The 18825-nt window shown below is 40.3% G+C and overlaps 1 protein-coding gene and 1 long non-coding RNA gene across 13 annotated transcripts in view; both read right to left on the reverse strand.

The window, feature by feature from the left end:
• Positions 1 to 8736, reverse strand: part of MAP10 (microtubule associated protein 10) — an 82604-nt gene extending 73868 nt beyond the window's left edge. For 3 of the 12 annotated variants that reach the window (XR_014827876.1, XR_014827879.1, XR_014827877.1), the window contains exons 1-3: positions 6210 to 8736; positions 5826 to 5912; positions 78 to 267 (exon numbers count right to left, since the gene is read on the reverse strand). Coding sequence is in view for 1 of the 12 variants with exons in the window: in XM_084996866.1 (XP_084852992.1) it covers positions 6036 to 8729 (2694 nt within the window). In the remaining 11 variants the exon portion in view is untranslated. Of the gene's footprint in view, positions 1 to 77; positions 268 to 5307; positions 5913 to 6031 lie in introns of those variants that run through there. The other 9 variants (XR_014827873.1, XR_014827872.1, XR_014827870.1 and 6 more) reach the window with 4 other exon arrangements.
• The window catches only part of LOC146396806 (uncharacterized), a 769570-nt gene that overhangs the window by 703275 nt on the left and 47470 nt on the right, over positions 1 to 18825 (reverse strand). The gene's annotated exons all lie outside the window — the stretch shown is intronic.

Genomic DNA, 18825 nt, shown 5'->3' on the forward strand with positions numbered 1-18825 from the left:
ATTTAAAATCCTGTGAAATAAATACTATTGATCTCTCCATTTTACAGATGTGAAAACTGAGTCCCAGAGAGACTTACCTAATGTCAACAGGTGAGTGGAGGAGCCAGGACTCCATCAAACACAAATGCCCTTCCCACAGATGAATTCCCACATCTCTAGGTCAGTTCATTTTTCAGTTCATACTTTCACTATGAATGTTACAGAATGTCTGCCAGACACACAGTTGGGTCTGCTATGTTCCCAATTTGATACACAAAGTGGCATCTTCTGGAAAGATGGGGCAAGAGACAAGCAAACTTCATTATCTGGAGCCACCTTCCTCATTTATAAAATGAAGAATGTGAACTAAATAATTTCTAAATTATCTTCCAGCTCCAAATTCCTATGAATTCAAGCTTTCTTTTCTGACTGTGGTTATCTTAAAATTTCAGCTACGTTTTAATACCACACTTGTATTCATGACAGTGTAATCATATTCTCAGCAAAGAGATGGGTACTGCTTTGTTGATGCAGGAGAGCATACATCAGGTTTAGTAAAAACAAGTGACTTCGAGGAGGAAAATAAAATACACAAAGATAATTGGGAGGGATAAGTACAGCACAGTTTTATGATATTTAATATTGGAATTTCATCTGTTTATACATGATTTACTCTGATTCTGGAAATGATATAAGTACTGAAGGAATATTAACTTCCTGAGACTTATACCAAGATCCTTTCAGCTTTTCTATGAAAGTGAGAAAGGCAATGAATGTGGAAGACAGCCTCAGTTTTCTCATCTACATTAATAACTCCTAGGGTTCTCAGGGCCGCCCTTCACCAGCTATAAAGTACTATTCAGTGTCAGGAGGCATCAGTATTAAATTAATGACAACAATGGAGGCCACATAACCAAAATACTTTTTTTCCCAGCAATTCTATCTTCCAGGGAAAAGCAAGGCCATCATTTTAGTGAAAACTCTTGATTCTTAGAGGTTGACAGTAAGAGCTTACGTTGATCAGTGAAGCCAGGAAGAGAGAACTAAGAAGTCACCTATTCTGGAAAAGGAGGGCTAGAACGCAAGGCAGGGCCACATGAAAATAAAATAAAAGCCCCTTAACACTTGGCTTCTGGCTTTCACAGGCAGGAGCAGGGGGTATGGAGCACTTTGCTGACAAGACTCCAGCATTCACACTTGGAACTTTTTCGGATTAGCAAGATCTCTTCCCTCGGGTTAACAAATACTGTCCCAAAGTACTTGGAAATATTCCTAAGAATTCTGCATCTGCAAGCAGTAATTTTCAGACCAACTCTTCTGATAATAAGTTCATCCACATCTAAAGCAATCCATTATTTTTTTTTTATGTCATTCTAAGTCCAGAGTTTAGTCCCAATTCTCTCTCAAAATCACAAGGTATGAAATACAGTCCTCCAGGCACTTGCTGTGTCTGAAACTCTCTGTAACAGCTTCCCCTAATGAAACAAAAAGCAAAACCCTCCCAGGCTTCTAGGAGAACTCCCTGTATCTTTTCTTTTAGACTTTCAATATGGAGACAGGGGGTTATACTGCTCCTCCTTTAGGATTTCAGCTCAATTACGAGTCACGACTGAATCCACTTCCTATAGCTCTTAGAGCTCAACTATAAGATTCTTCAAAAAGAACTATATTAAAACCAAGAAGAAAACAAAAAATAAATAAAACAAAGCATCCTAAAGTGTCAAGCCTACAAGAATAGGTTTCCGATCCTGTAATAACTGACTCATTTACTGACTCATGGATATGTTCCATTTCACATTCTTTCTTTCCAACTTATGACCTTCAGCTGCTCTCCTGCTGCACTATTATTCAGCAGCTTGTCTAATCACCTGCCCTGACCTGCTCCTGGACAAGCACAAACATTCTCTATTGAAACCCAAACCTTTCCACGAATTCCTGTTGCCAAGGGTTCTCCTACTCAGTTACAATGTCAAACAGAAAGTTTGTTTTAACCTTTTGGAAGGAAGAGGTGATTTCCTGACTGAGGTTTTATTGAAAATATATCCCCCCAGGGCAGGAATGCAGATATCACATACATTCTCTGTAATATTAAATCCACCAACTCTCTCACCTGCACATGCCCTATGTGCCAGATAAATGTTATTTGATTCAAATCCCCAAACCAATCCTATAATGAAGAAATAATCTCAAAAACAGTACAACAAAATCAAAGATGCAAACACCATTCATCCATCTCCAAAGACCAGGGTTTATCACTTTAATTTACTGCCAGGGTTAGTGGTCTCCCCAGTAAAACTGAGAAAGACACTAATTGTTAGTATGTTTTGGTGTCAAAAGCAGAAGTACTATTTTTTCTCTTTGGCCCCACACCCTTTCCAGTAGAGGACCTTTGGCCCAACCCCAACTCCTCCATCACACTCAGGGTTTGGTTTCTACCCCGGGTAGAAATCTGCTCCTTCCCAAGGCCTGCTGACTGCATCTGAAGCTCATCTTGGGCTCTATTAGAAAACACTGCCTTCTCCTCTCCCAGCAGCACCTCACTGAGCTATGCTGAATTGTAGATTTCTAGACCATCGGTCATCAGCCTAAGCCCCTCTGCTTTGTATCTTCCAGAATGTCCTCCAACCGTCCTGTCCACCACCAGCGTTTTCCTTGTTCTCCAGGACAAAGGCTTCATTTCATTTTACATCTCTTCTCTCATGTCAGTGGGGTTTGGAAAGGAAAGGACCATAACCAACACAGCTTTGAAGCAAAAATTCTTATTTGAATTTTCCTTTTTTGCCCCCCCTAGAATTTTATACATATCATTTGTATAACAGAGACAGAAGAAATGTTTGGAAAATAAGGAAATACTTCTCCTAATATGACTTGGCACTCCAACCTAATAATGCTCATCCTGAAGTCTGTTATTTCCTGGCATGGCAGTTAGATTTCTGGAGAAAAACATTAAAAATGCCTTGGCTCTTGACCAAGTAAATTTTCCGTGCATTGTTTTAGGTTAAAAATGGGAAGAGAAGGATCCAGCAAATCTTGGCTCATAAACTGTCAATCTGTACAACTCTCTAGATATTATAATCCAAATTAAGACATAAACAGCCTAAAGAATGGCTATGCTCTAAGTCCAAGGACAGGTTATGACTAGACAAACATAAATATTATTTATCTTATTTAGATGTTACTTAGTTATGAAATTTCTTTGCCTTGCCAACAACACAATAGGATAATTAAAAACTTTTTTTAATGTATAGCCTTGACCTATATGTTTGCAACAAAAGTATGGTTCCTAATTTGATTCCATAATAAATGCACTTGTATAGGCAGAAAAACTAAATTAAATGTGATGTGGAAGAGAGCCTCTCAACAGAAAGTCCCAAGTGCATGAGAGTTCAGTATCACTATTCTTTGTATCTGAAGATGTCGCAACAGCATGCACATGACTGGGGAGACAACATATTGGATGTATGCATCTGCGGTCCTCTCCGGACCTGCTCCCAATAACAGTTCAAAGAACTGTCATCATTGACAGCTGCCTCCTAGGCTGCAGGTATCAATACTACACAGAGGTAGGTTCTAACTTCATTTCCCATTCAGCTTTGCTCACAGCAGTTTAGACACCTAAGCTACTCATAAAAGCTGGATTGCAGTAGCTTAGCTTTATAATTACATGACAGGCTCCTTTATACATGACCCGGATATACTATTTCATGTTTCAATGATTATAAGCAATTAAGGAGATAAATAAGGGTTCAGGAGTAGTATCTATTTTGATATTCTTCAAAAACTAAGTTTATAGGTTGTGGAATTAGAACAAGAAGCAGAATTTCCAGACAGGACGCAAACAGGAAGTACTAAATACATGAAAATAGGTATTTTTTCACTAGAATTAAGCTAGAAGAACCACCACCACAATTCTAGAAGTAAGTATTCACAGGAAAATTCAAAGAGAAGCTTATTCATCTACTCAATTTTCTGATTTAAAGTACATTAGTTCCTTAGTGTTTGTTGTACCTTAAACACAGAGTTCATCATTTCCCTCACTTACTCTCATCACAGACAACTTGCTCTCAAATAAAATACTTAAAGAACTATTTTTCTGATGATTCTGATATTGCTTATATTTTGTTTCCTCCATAATAATGAAAACTTGCTAACAATTTACAATCCCACTGATGTCATCTGAAAATCTCACTACAGCACCTGCCATTAAATGATTTTGATTTTGCAAGATGACATACCATATGCTTTCTATTTACCAAAAAATTAAGATCATAGCCATTAGACATTAAAAACATTTCATATTTCAAAACTTTCACTAGTAAAACTTTCTCTCAGAAATTTCTCTAAGAACTAATTTTGATAATTTAAAATATCAATTACTTAACTGGTACTCATTTACAAATTAAAATACCCTACTATTTCTATTGCTTAGGACTTCATTACTATAATGCTTGGTATTTGAAGCTCTCTACAATCTGGGACTTTTCTTACTCAACAAATTTTCTTTCTACCACTCAGTATTATCTTCCATTCTGTCAAGATAATATTTCCACATTCCATGAATACACGATGTTCACTCCTATCATCATTCTTTTATCCATACTTTTCCTCGAAATACAGTATCTTCATCTTTTAACATCTATATAAATTCCATCTACTATTATGATCATTCAAAAGACAACACATAATTATTTAATTTTTTTAAAGGAACAAAAATTAGGGCCTTGCCTCCTACATCCCAAAATATTATATTTTAAAAATTAATGTAAACATTAAAATGTAACACAGATAGAAGAAAACATATGTAAATATCTGAACACAGAATAAGGTTTAAGTATAAAATCACTGGAAAAAACCATAAAGAAATGATCACTAGACTTCATACAAACTTTCATATGTTAAAAATAACTATGGACCAAGCTGAAATGACAATAAACTGGATTTCTACATATGAAACTGTATAGGAAGACAACTTTTTTGGCTCCCTTTTCCAAATAGTTCAGAGAATACCTAAAGGATGTTAATATCTAGCAAAACAAAAATATTATAGTCAAATAACCATGTCTCCAATAAGGATAGTCTTAGTTTTTCCTTGTTTTTACTGCTTAATTCTAATCCCTTTCATTAGGTATTTTATTTTTTTATTACTTTTTAACTTTATTTTTTACTCAATGAATTTATTACATTTATAGCTGTACAATGATCATCACAATCCAATTTTATAGGATTTCCATCCCACAACCCCAGCTCATTAGGTATTTTAAAGAATTATCTTTCTGATGATTCCGATATTGCTTATATTTTGTTTCCTCCATAATAATGAAAACTTGCTTACAATAAATGGTCACCATTTATTTGTTCAACAAGTGCTTTTACTGCACCCCAGCCAGAGACTATGCCAGATACTAAGACCATATTGGTGGACAAAACAGAAATGGTCCCTTCCATTACATAACTTACAACATATTATGAAATAAACATTAATCACACACAGAAACTGTGGTATAAAAAATATGAAGCACAACAGCATATACAAAGGACTTCACCTGCTGGAGATATGGAATGTGTATGTGTCCAGGAAGACTTCTTAAAAATTAACATCTATATAAAACTGTAAGCTCTCAAAACTGCAGGGGCTATATCCTAAATTTTTTGTACCTTTCTGCATCTCATACAGTAAGTCTTTTATATTCACTAAATGATTTATTCCCATTAAAATGTGAGGCTATCCTTATTAACCAGCCTTTTCTCAATGCTGTGCATGAAGTCAGCTTTGGGATGACTGATATTTTGGCATACTTTAATAGAGACAGTTTAGGAAGATACTTTTATCTTATAAAACAACTTACCTAGGTTATAAGGTGATCACATGATCTTTGTCAGATTCAGTGGTAGAATCCTATTTACCCACGAAAGGAATGACAAACATTTACATTCTGAAAAAGAATTAGTCACATAAATTTATGTACTAAAAATAATGTAGAGCTATTAAAAACTGTTTCACTAACAGTACACACAGTTTATAAAAAATTAAATGTTATTTAAAAGCACATACAGGATTACACTGTATATCCTGGAAGTTTATTTACTACTAATTCACAAATATCTTTGCATTGCTTGGAAATGTTTAGTGGACCAATGTCATCGCTGTCTTCTTCAAAGTGATGTGATGTACTGCTATCCAGGACATTAAGTTCTAGTTCTGACAAATTAGACGGCAGATAAGAACTCACTTGAGATGTCCGAGGTGACTGGCTTTTTTCTGAGGACTTGCAACCAGTTCTTGTTTTAAGTTCAGTAGAGCTGCCTTGATCCCTTTTTATAACTTTGTGCATAAATGTCTGGTTTTCTTTTTCCTCAGTCCAAAGTGATGAAGAGAAATCACTAGTAGAGATACGAGATGCTTCCTCCAAACTTTTATCTTCAGTCTTTGCAAAGTGAAATCTTTTATTTGAGAGTAATGGTGATCCAGCTGAAAAAGGTGGGCTAAGAATAGAACTCTGTTCACTGCTATTTTTCCTCATGGACAATCTTGTTTCACTCGACTTACTTGTATGTTGACTATGCTTTGGATTTTCTGTCCCTGGACTGTTATCACGAGCTTGTAAAATTCTGTTGCTGTCTTCAGAACAGCAAGGGCTGGTGAAGTCATCTGAATACTTCATCTCTGAGATGCTTTCACAGCAACTACTTTTACTTGGATTCTTTTCACTCATATATGCATCAGCAGTAGGAATGTCATTATCAATGGTTCTGACCTGCTTATCACCTAGCTCTTCACCTACTATAGTTCTGTCAACAAGTGCAACCTCTTGGAAAACACCCAAACTGTGGACTTTCACTTCCCCTTTCAGAATGTCTGCATGAACAAATTTTTCTGAGACAATCGAATTTGAAGAATCCACAATTTCTTCCAATAAATCATCACTGGTTCTATTTTCACCACAATCAACTGTCTTTTCAGTTGCACATTTCAGCTGAGTTTCTTGAGTTGTGCTGGAGTGATCCAAAACTACACTAATTTGCTTTGAGGTATCACTATTGTCAGCAAAAAATGCATCTGATTCATTCTTATCTTTAGGCAGTTGATGTTGTTCTGCAAAACTGAATACCTTAACTTTGGATGATGGAATTCTGAGTTTTGCATCTAACATCTGGGCTTGCATTTTTCTATACTGTTCTCTCTTTTCGTGTACTGCCAACATACCAGGGTTTGTTTGCTTTAAACGTAGTTTAAGTGTATTTGTTAAGCCATAAAGTAGCTTTCCCTTTGGAACTCTTTTTGGGAGGGCACCACCTTTCTTTTCAAAATGTTTACCTTTCTTGAGATTTTCAGTTTGGCTCCTTCTATACTGAAGACTCACTGTCTTTTCCTTTTCCCCCCGAAAAAGCTCATCCTTCTTTGATTCGGATTTACATGTGGATTTGGCAGAAAATTCTGGCGACCTCTTATCCTCAGTTCTATATAACCAGGCTAAGTGAGGGTGTATATGAGAAGGGCTTGCCATGGGTTGGCTGTATAACAGGGACAACTCAACCAACAAAGCATTTAACAAAGGCAGCTGCCTTATAGTATTAATTCTATTTTGTTCACTCTGAGGAGGGTATGTAGTTTGGTTACTGGCTCCTGTATCCTGAACATGTGGAAGATTTATAAGCCCAGGAGGCCTCTCCTGCGTTGCAGAATTTGTATGTTCTGAAGGATTGGTATGTGCTGGGGGATTTACAAGTTTTTCTTCAGGAAAAGTACCATCCAATTCCTCAGATGCGTTCATTTGAGACTCAATAGTAATTTTACCCTGTTTAGGAGGTGTCTTTTCTTGGGTCAGATGAGTGTAATACAGAGGAGGAGGGCAAATTATGTTGGTTTCCATGTCCAACTCTGTCTCTTCCTGATCTGGGGGGCTAACGCGCCTCTCACTGCTAGCATTTGAACAAATAAGAGAGTTGGTTTTGCCATTCTCCACAGAACCTGTGTTACCAGACTTGGCCTTACTGTGGTCCTTCAAATCCTTCTGTGCTGTTGAGATGTTCACATCCACCAGAGGCTTATCAGCATCTCCTGGGTGTGGCTCTGAGTTCAGCTGCTTCGGCTGCTGTTTCTCCTGCAAGGTCTGGGAACTGACCTCTACTGCCACTCCGACTCCCGTGGAAGTGACTGGCTGCTCCAGATGACCCAACAAGCTGCTTCCCAGATCAGTCAGACGGTAGCCCAGGGCAATGTCCCCAATCCGCTCCCCCTCTTGGTTATGCAGAGGGAAGCTTCCCCGATAACCCTGGGAGCAGCCGGAGGCGGCGGGCCCCAGGACCCTGCGGGCTGCAGCGGCCAGAGAGATGCTGCAGGCCCCCAGGAGCAGCGGGGCAGGAGTCGGGCGCCCAGGGCGGAGCTGCAGCAGCAAGGTGTAAAGCGGCGTCTGAAGAAGCAGGCGGTGCAGGGTGGCGGGGTGCAGGCGGAAGAGACAGGATTTGCCGCGACCGAAGCTGACCAGGCCCGGTCGAGGTTCGGGAGCGGGGGAGGCGGGGCCGCCGGGAGGGTAAACCAGCAGCGTGGGGAAGTCCAGCAGGCGGAAGGCCACGGCGAGACACAGACCGCGCGAACGCCGCGGCTGCGATGCCTCTTCTGCCTCCGCCTCCTCTTTGTCCTCCTGCTCCTCCAGCGCGACTACGGGCTGCAGAAGCAGCCCGGGTTCAAGGCGTACCCAATCGACGAGCAGTTCCAGCGAAAACAACCGCTCAGACAACTCGGCCGCCATTGCTGTTGACCCAGGAGATGCTGCAAGCTGCAAGCTGGTGCTTAGTTCTCGCGAGAAACAGGAAGAACCCGATGTTTCTCTTGTTCTCTCGCGAGACTTGAAAAGATGCCGCTGCTTGTCAGAGCTGAGATTGCTCTGGGAACTTGCCGTGCTCAAGGTATAGTTTTGCTTTCTAGGCTATGTTAGCACAATGCTTAGGATAATGTTGAGGCCATAGAATGACAAAAGTAAAAAAGAAAGTCATTTTTTGGTTTCGATCACATTTTATCACTGCTAGTCCCACTCAATCTTGGAGGCAGGTCAAATCTGTCAGAGGAATAGTGAAAGTAAATCAGGGCTCCCTTTCCAAACTCCCGAGTAAGGAAAGCCAGTTGACTGCCCACAGTCGGCCTTCTCTGCTGCTGCTCTACCCAGAAGGTGATGACAGTGCTCTGAAGCGGCCCAGGAGCCTCTCTGAGTGTGGTAGTAGAGGGACACACACAGTGTGGCCACATTTCCAGCTGAGCTGTCGTGGTATAAGAGTTATGTTAATAATTCCAGTTCAACAAAACTAGTTTCTCTACACAAACACGGGTGGGAGAGTCTCACTGCACTGTCCCAGATTTTCAAGGAGACATAGTTCTAACCTCAGTAAGCTAGCCAGCCAGGTGGAAACAAGTCTGATAGATGGAAAGTAGTGAATGCCATAGCAAGGAATTAGGACTTCTTTATAAGTTGTTTTCAGTGAATACCTGTGATTATATTGATGTTTGGAAACGTAGCAGCACAAAGGTTGGATTCTACTAATAAGACATTGAATTCAGAGCATTCTTTTTAGAAGGCTATTGCCATGGTCTGAGTGAGAGATCATTGTGGCTGAATGTGGTTAGGGTCAGTGGAGTTGAAATAGAAGTGACAGTCACAAGAGGCCTTTGTAATAGCAGAGTTTAGAATTTGGTGACCATGGGAGAGAAGTTTATGGGTGAAAATTTTCTGCTACTGAGGGAGAAAAAAATTGAGTTGGCACAGATTTGATTTTTAAAAGTTACTTTGGGTTTAGGGCATATGTAAAGTTTGAGATGCCTGCTAGACATTATGTGATATGTCCAACTTTAGACAGCTTTATAATTTATCATTGTTATACTGCATTGAAGCTCAAAAGAGCATGTGACGCTCCCCTACCCTCCCCCGGAAAAATTCAGGATTGTTGGGATGTGGTGCTTAAGTGTGAAGTTGTGAAGGAAATTTCATTGCAGAATAAATAGAAGATAGTGCTCCTCCTTCAGAATCTTACTGCCTACTTGCAAGAAAGCATATATCAAGTGACATACTGAAGAGATGGATGACATAGAGGAATAAAACACATGTTTGCAACTAAAAAACAGTGAAGGTTTGGGTCCATGTGTGCCAAACAGAGTAGATAAAATTCCTCATGGAAGACATCCTGCAGTGACACAGAGCAGTAAAGCACATGTTCACAAGTGAAAAGCGATGAGGTGTTGAGTCCATGTGTGCCAGACAAACACAGCAGATAAAATTCATCATGGAAGACACTCTGCAGGAAGTCTTTTGAGTAAGGTTAACAGTGTGGGATGTTAGTACTTGCATGGACAGGGAAATCAATGTGCCTCTCCTATAAGGACATTACTCCTATAATATATAGTTTCTTCAGGGATGATAAATTCTCTACACCACTGGTTCTATAATATATGAACAAAATTTTACAATCGTAAATAATGTTAAATGTAACGAGTACCACTTGACCTGTGACAGTCAGAAATTTCCAGTGTTCATAGATCAAACATGGAAAAATAGCATAGCGCACTGGCCGAGAGCCTGGGTTCTATAGGCAAACTACCTGGCTCAAATCCTGGCTCTGTGACCAAGTACCAGTTTCTTAACAATGTGTGAATCATTTTCCTTGCCCCCAAAATAAGGTAGTTTTAGTGTCTCTCTCATAAATAAAACTATGAAGTGAATTAATATTCACAAAATTCTTAGAACAATGCCTGGCACATAGTAAATGCTCATTAAAATAAATGTTATTTTATTTATTATTTTCCATATGGCAGGTTTTTGTAGCTGAGTTTTGGTTTTGTGTTTTTTTTTTTTGTTTGTTTTGTCTTTTTTTTTTTTTTTTTGTCTTTTTAGGGCTGCACCTGAGGCATATGGAGGCCCCCAGGCGAGGGGTCTTAATTGGAGCTGTAGCCACCCGCCTACCCCACAGCAACTCAGGATCCAAGCCATGGCTGCGACCTACACCACAGCTCACGGCAACGCCAGATCCTTAACCCACTGAGCGAGGCCAGGGATCAAACCCGAAACTTCATGGTTCCTAGTCAGATTCATTAACCGCTGAGCCACAACAGGAACTCCATTAGCTGAGTTTTTTAAAGCACTTAGCTATGAGTTAGAATAAGTAGTTTATCTGCTATGGACTTATTGTTTTCAATCTTCAAAAGTTCCTGTGTTGTGTACTTTATCTTTCATGGTAGACAGCAGACAGCTGTTTGTCACAGGTAAACGCAGGGCTAGACCAGAGGCCATTATGAGTTGATTCACACTAATACTTTGAGAAAGAAGTCTGCTGTACAATGTTAACCAGTTTGAATTTTACTGTGAGGGCCCCGGGAGGCCATTGTGGGGTGGCCTGAATTAGGATGTCGTCAGTGGGCATAGTAAGAAATGGATGGACTCAAGAAATATTTGGGTTGGTTTATTGGATGTGAAGTGTGAAAGAATGAAAAATGTAGCCCAATTCCCACTCTGGGCAATTAGGTAGACGAGATAAATAAAGATAAGCAAGTTTTTTTTTTTTTTTTTTTTTTTTTTTTTTTTTTTTTTTTTTTTTGTCTCTTTGCCTTTTCTAGGGCCACACCCACCACGGCATATGGAGGTTCCCAGGCTAGGGGTCTAATCGGAGCTGTAGACACCAGCCTACGCCAGAGCCACAGCAACTCAGGATCCAAGCCGAGTCTGCGACCTACACCACAGCTCACGGCAACGCCAGATCCTTAACCCACTGAATAAGGCCAGGGAAGGAACCCGCAACCTCATGGTTCCTAGTCGGATTCGTTAACCACTGCGCCACAACGGGAACTCCCAAGCAAGGTTTCTATAATTGTTGTTGATCAGGGAGGTGAGGAAGGCCAGAGTGAAAACTGCGTTTCAGGCTGATAGGTTGAGTTTGAAGTACCTGAAATACATCCAGGTGGAAAGGTCTAAGTTAGATATATGAATCTGACACTTAGAAGGGATCTGGGCCAGAAATACAGGTTTAGGAGACATTGCAATGGAGATGGTAGCCTAATTTTCTCATAATACGACCTAAATAAGTATAATGATAAGACATCATTTTCTCCTTTTATATGAATTATCTTGACACTGTACATATTTCAAGAATTGATTTCTAATGGATTAGCAGGATCAGATGAGATGCTGTCTTTCTAGGGAAATAACATTAGGGTGAAAAGAGACAAAGGAAGTCAGAATTATTAACGAAGGTAGTATAGCTACGAGACATATTAAGCCTAACAATTTTGAGAGGAAACTGCAACTGGATTAAGTAAAACTGAGTTGCGGGTCTGGCTCTTTAAAGGCAGAACCGTATGTGATATCATAAGGCTTGTGGACCTAAAGGGATGGATCCAGCAAGGGGGCAGGGATGAGGCATGTTTTGTCAGGAGTTGTAACAAAATGGCAACAGTGATGTTCAGTAGAAAAACAGCATCATGTTCTGGTGGTTAGTCCAGCTTGAAGCTGAAATGTAGACATATGGGAAAATATAAGCTCCTGGAGGACCATGGAGGCTTGCAAAAGCCAGGTACACGTCATGGCTCCAACCTAGACTATTCGGCTTCAGAAAATGAAGAGTGGTAATGGTGCTATTGAGGGAAGTGAGATGGCCATTTAGTTTTGTGGACTGAACAAATGTAGATTAGGAGGAGTAATAGATCAGTGACCATAAAAATGCCCCAGACTTACTCTAGAAACACCAAATACTAATTATTCGCCCCATTTGTTGGGATGTCCTGTTGCCTGTGGACTTTGTGGCTTAATTAGGATTGGCTCTAAAGCCAGGCAGGCATAACCACGTACAATAGACACAGATGAGGAGACTGGAGATGTCTGCCAGGAGGAGGACTAAATCAAGGAAAGGAAAGGCCTGGGTGGAGATAACTCCGGGGAAGTGGGATCCAACACCTTTTGCTTGAAATCATCCTTTATACCAGTGCCTCCTCACCTCTCCCCGCATTTAAAGGAATGTAATGTACAAAAAGCCGAATGCTAACATCAGACTTAATGGTGAGAAAATAGAAGCTTTCCCACTAAGATCAGGAACCAGGCAAAGCTGTCCCTTCTCACCGCTACTGTTCAACATCGAACTGAAAGTCCTAGCAATAAGACAATTGGAAAAGAAAAAGATATCCAAGGTATACAGTTTGAGAAGGGGAAAAATTGTCTTTGTTTGCAGGTGACATGTTTGTATTAGGTAGAAAATCTGGAAGAATAAACTCGAAATTAATCAGTACTCATTGCATGTTGCAAGATATCAGGTTAATACACAAAAAGTCAATAGTTTTCCTCTATACAGCAATGAAGAAGCGGAATTTGAAATTACAGTACATGGATCCTTATAGTAGATTTTTGACATAAAATACAGCAGTATTTTTTTTTTGGTTCCTCCCAGAGTAATGGAAATAAAAACAGAAATAAACAAATGGGACCTAACTAAATTTAAAAGCTTTTGCACAGCAAAGGAAGCCATTAAAAAAAAAAAAAAAAAAAAAAAAAAAGACAACCCAGGGAATGAGAGAAAATCTTTACAAAGGAACTTTATAAAGCTCGGTGACCCCACCCATTGGCAAAGGAGGCCTAGTCAGAGTCCTAGAAACCAGCACTCTGGGACTAGAACTGGGGAGGGGGAGGGGGAGGGGAGTCTTCTCCTGTATTTGTACACTAAGCCAAGAGGGTGCCTGGGACAGGCCTCCTGTCCTAACCATCCTTGTAGCTCTGTCCCCATCTTAAAATGCTGTGTGACACACAGTAAGCTCAGAAGAGATGTCGCCTTTCTAAAAGGACACAGCACTCTGATTTCATGGCTAGTAGGGGGCAGTGCCAGAGCTTGGACTCAAGCTTCTGAATTGGGTGTGACTTCCTCTGCCTTACACTGCTCTGCTGTGGGACATCACTGCTCTGCTGTGTGACATCGTTCTAGGGCAGGTGGAAACGTGTCTCCTGGTTCAGGAGTGCTGTCCCATGAGCCTCCTGAGGCTGAACCACACTGTCTGTGGGTGTGTTTTCTGGGGAGAGGCTCCCTAGGTTTCAAACCCTCTCACCCCCCTCTTTTCTGAAGAGATAGAATCCCAAGACCTCCTTGTTTTCACAGCTTCACCTTTGGCAGGTGGCTAGCTTGTCGTTTCAAGTAGAAGGCAACCTGACTCAGATAGGAATGTATTTTCTCTCACTTGAAGAAAATAAGGCAAATCACTTTGCAGCCCCAAAATATCTCTGTCAAGCGAGAATGACATGAGAATGTCATGACGACGACTGAGAAACAGATGCGTCCAGACATTGATCCCCACCATAACGATAGTACCTTGGAGGATGACCCAAACGGTCTCTCGGAAATCTCATCACATCACCACCCCTGAGCTGGAAAACGAAGGAAAGAACTAGGAATATTAGATTTGTACGCAAAAGGGTTTCTTCATTTTCTCTCAGGTGGTTGTGGTGGTGGTTAGAGGAGAAGTTTGGAGAAATGGGAGGAGGGGGAGAAAACCTCCTGTGATTTATTGACTTTCTCATATTTGTTCCTTAGAATGAGTATTCGTCAGGATAGGATTGATTGTGCTGTTGTAATGAATAACCTCCACATCTCAGGGGTTTAAGGCCACAAAAATTTATTTCTGCTTATACCACACGTGTCAGGACTGCCCCGCGGGGACTCTGCTCTTCGGAATTGCTAAGGGACCCAGGCTGATGGGGGCTCCCATCAGTTTACATCACCAGCTTCGCATGGTGTCAGAGTTGATTGGAGCAAGGTCATTACTGCTCCTGTTCCTTTAGCTCCAGCAAGTCACATGGCTGAGCCCAGCTCCAAGGGAGGCAGGATGTGTACCCAGAAGGGAGCCCAGGTGGTACTTAATCCCCAAATCCTGTCTCAGGAAACATTTCTCTTCTGAGCTGGGTTTGAATTGTTCATGTGGCTATGGAAGCAACCTAAATGCCCATTGACAGAGGAATGGATACAGAAGATGTGGTATATATTTACCATGGAATATTACTCAGCCATAAAAAGAATGAAATGATGCCATTTGCAGCCACGAGGATGGACCTGGAGATTATCATACTGAGAGAAGTAAGTCAGAGAAAGACATATACCATATGACATCACTTGTACATGGAATCTAAAAAAAAAAAAAAAAAAAAAAAAAAAGATACAAATGAACTTACTTACAAACCAGAAAGACATAGACACACACATTTTCATAGACATAATAAACAAACTTATGGTTTCCAAAAGCAATAGCAGGGGCTGGGGGGAGGGATAAATTAGGAGTTTGGGATTAACATAACACATTACTATATATAAAACAGTTAAACAGCAAGTACCTACGGTATAGTGCAGGGAACTATATTCAATATTATTTATTTATTTATTGTTTTTTAGGGCCACACCTGCAGCATATGGAAATTCCCAGGCTACAGGTCTAGTTGGAGCTACAGCTGCTGGCCTACACCACAGCCTCGGCAACACCAGATTAGAGCTGTGTCTGTGAACTACCCCACGGTTCACGGCAATGCCGGATCCTTAACCCACTGAGGGAGGCCAGGGATTGAACTCACAACCTCATGGTTCCTAGTTGGGTTCGTTTCCTCTGTGCCATGACAGGAACTCCTATTTATTTATTTATTTATTTATTTATTCCTTTATTTATTTTTAGTGCCGCACCTTCAGCATATGGAAGTTCCTGGGCTAGGGGTCGAATCCGAGCTGCAGGTGCTGACCTACGCCACAGCTATAGCATCACCACATTCAAGCCACATCTGCGACCTATGCTGCAGTTTGTTGCAACCTGACATTGTCTCTGTGAGGATGCGGGTTTGATCCCTGGTCTGGCTCAGTGGGTTAAGGATCCAGAATTTCCACAAGCTGTGGCATAGGTCAAAGATGGAGCTCAGATCTGGTGCTGCTGTGGCTGTGGCATAGGCCAATAGCTGCAGCTCCAATTCAACCCCTAGCCTGGGAACTTCCACATGCTGCAGATGCAGCCATAAAAGAAAAAAAAAATCAGTTCTGCCTGTCTGAGAAAAAAAACCAAAAGCTTATGTTCATCCCAATAAATTCCCCTACCTTATTTACCTATCTCCAAGGAGGGCATTGATGTATAGAAAACTGACAATCTCCACCTCGAAAATGTATTTTGATACAGAGGAACAGTTAAATAATACCACCAGGAAGCTAAGAAAGAGGCAAATGCAGAATGTGGTATGTTCTGTGAGAAAACAGACCCAGTTTAAACGAGTCAAGGGCACAGAGAAAGAAGAGGAAGAGAAGGAGCCTCGTCCAAATTAAGAGCTGTAAGAGACATAATCACCAATGTCAAGTGTGGACCTTCTTTGGATTCTTACTCAAACTCTTTAAAAAAGCCTGTTTGAGACAATAGAGGCAATCTGATTGTAAATGTCTATCATTTTAGATGAAACCAAAGAATTATTGTTAATGTCAAATGTGAGGATCTCATTAAAATTACTTAAGAAAATGATCCTGTGTATGAAAGATGCTGGCTGAAGTAGTGGGAATGAAATGACAATGACTGGAACACATTATAAAGCCTCAGGATTTTTCTAAAAATTTGAATAGGTAAAGCAAAGGTGTCAATCTTGATAATTACAGAATCTAATTTTGTGATAAGTATATGTGAGTTCATTATGTTATTTTCTATACTTTTATGTATATGTGAACCTTTCTTTTTTAAATTTTTAAATGATAGTTGATTTACAATGTTCTGTCAATTTCTACTGTAAAGTGACCCAGTTATATACACATATATATGTGTGTGTGTGTGTGTGTATATGTATATATATATATACACATTCTTTTTCTCATATTCTTTCTTTTTATTTTTTATTTTTTGTCTTTTTGTTTTTTGTCTTTCTAGGGCCGCACCCACGGCATATGGAGGTTCCCAGGCTAGGGGATCTAATCGGAGCTATGGCTGCCAGTCTACGCCACAGCCACAGCCACGCGGGATCCGAGCCATGTCTGCGACCTACACCACAGCTCATGGCAACGCTGGATTCTTAACCCATGGAGGGAATCGAATCTGCAACCTCTTTGTTCCTAGTCGGATTCGTTAACTACTGAGCCATGATGGGAACTCCTCATATTATCTGTCATCATGTTCTATCACAAGTGATTGGATATAGTTCCCTGTGCTATACAGCAGGACCTCATTGCTTGTCCATTCTAAATGTAATAGTTTGCATCTACCAACCCCAAACTCCCAGTCCATTCCACTTCCTCCCCTTCCCCCTTGGCAACCACAAGTCTGCTTTCCATGTTTGAGTCTGTTTCTGTTCTGTTGATAGGTTCATATGTGCCATATTTTAGATTCCACAACTAAGTGATATCATATGGTATTTGTCTTTCTCTTTCTGACTTACTTCACTTAGTGTGAGAGTCTCTATTTGCATCCATGTTGCTGCAAATGGCATTATTTTGTACTTTTTTATGGCTGAGTAGTATTCCATTGTGTATAGGTACCGCATCTTCTTAATCCATTCATCCGTTGATGGACATTTAGGTTGTTGGAACCTTTCATGGTAAAAACAAAATATTAGTGCGTTTTGTTTTCTAGGTTTTCTACCAGATCAGCCATGTGATGTAGGAACCGGTAATGTACTGGACTGTCTGTACTGTGAAAAAGAACCACGATATATCATAATGCTTCCTGGGAAAACTTCTTTTCCTTGCTCAAGTGGGGAGCGACTGGTCTACTCAGAATTAAGTTCTGATGGCTGTCCCAAGTAGCCACTTAAAATAAGTATTTGTAAGGAGGTTATGTATAAATAGCATGCCTCCTATTTATAGATCTTAAAGGCCAAACATATTTGGAAGTCCTTGTGACCATGCCTCATTTCTCAGTACCAGATGCCTAACTACAGCAAGAACCCTCCTCCCCACCTTTCCTGTGTATGCCTGTATTATCTCTTAATATACTGCTTTTATTTCCACCAGCTATTTTAAGGTAACAGGCACGGTTTACATTTAAAGGTTTATTTTTTCCTTCAGATATGCCTGTGTTGACCATGTCTTGAACTGGAACTTCAAAGGGGGAATTTGGCCCTGTGGATGGGTGTGTATATATATCAGTCATACAATGTTAAGTACACAGTGACATGTCCAAATTGTAAAGTACAACACAGGAGCCTCTAAGACCAGATCCCAACCAACTTTTTTGTCTTTATTTCTACCATCCAAATCAACGATTTATAGTTCTACTTTTATACCCATAGTTTCCTATGCTCAGTGCTTTTTTTTTTTTTTTTTTTTTTTTTATGGTTTGCTTTCCTTCTGCTTAGAACACCCTTTCTCTCCTTCTCCACAGGCTTCAGGCTTAAGCCGGCTTTAAAAAGTCGAACTCAAACATCATTTCCTTTTTGAGATTCTTTGCTGGTGGTCCTGGCCGGAAGTGATCTTTCTTTTCCCAAAGCACCGAATCTCTTTTGCAAACTCTTTTTCTGTCTCGGAGTTTTCTTCTTGCACACATGAGTTATTGTCCCTTGTCCCCCATAAGCTCCTTAAAAGTGTTATTTCTTTCAGTGAACAGAGTGCCCTGTTTCTATACATAAAGATTTGTGTATATCTGATGTATTTCTACATGAACACTATAATCTACCACTTGCTTGTGCAGAGAACAAAGTCTGAAAAATGCCCCGAGCTGAAGACTTACAAAGTGAATATTTAAAAGAAAGCTCTGAGGCCTCCCCATTTGCAGCGTTCTCCTTTGTGTGGAATAGTGTTTTCTAGAAACCAAGGACAACCTCACAGAATGTGCGGGCCTTTTCAAAGGGACCCTACTGCGTTCAATTTGCCTTAGATTTTGAAGTT

This window comes from Sus scrofa, chromosome 14 (assembly GCF_054392235.1).
Source record: "Sus scrofa isolate SSC_HxYL_T2T_F1_AM1 chromosome 14, Sscrofa_HxYL_maternal_Yorkshire_Landrace_v2.0, whole genome shotgun sequence".
Classification (NCBI taxonomy): domain Eukaryota; kingdom Metazoa; phylum Chordata; class Mammalia; order Artiodactyla; family Suidae; genus Sus; species Sus scrofa.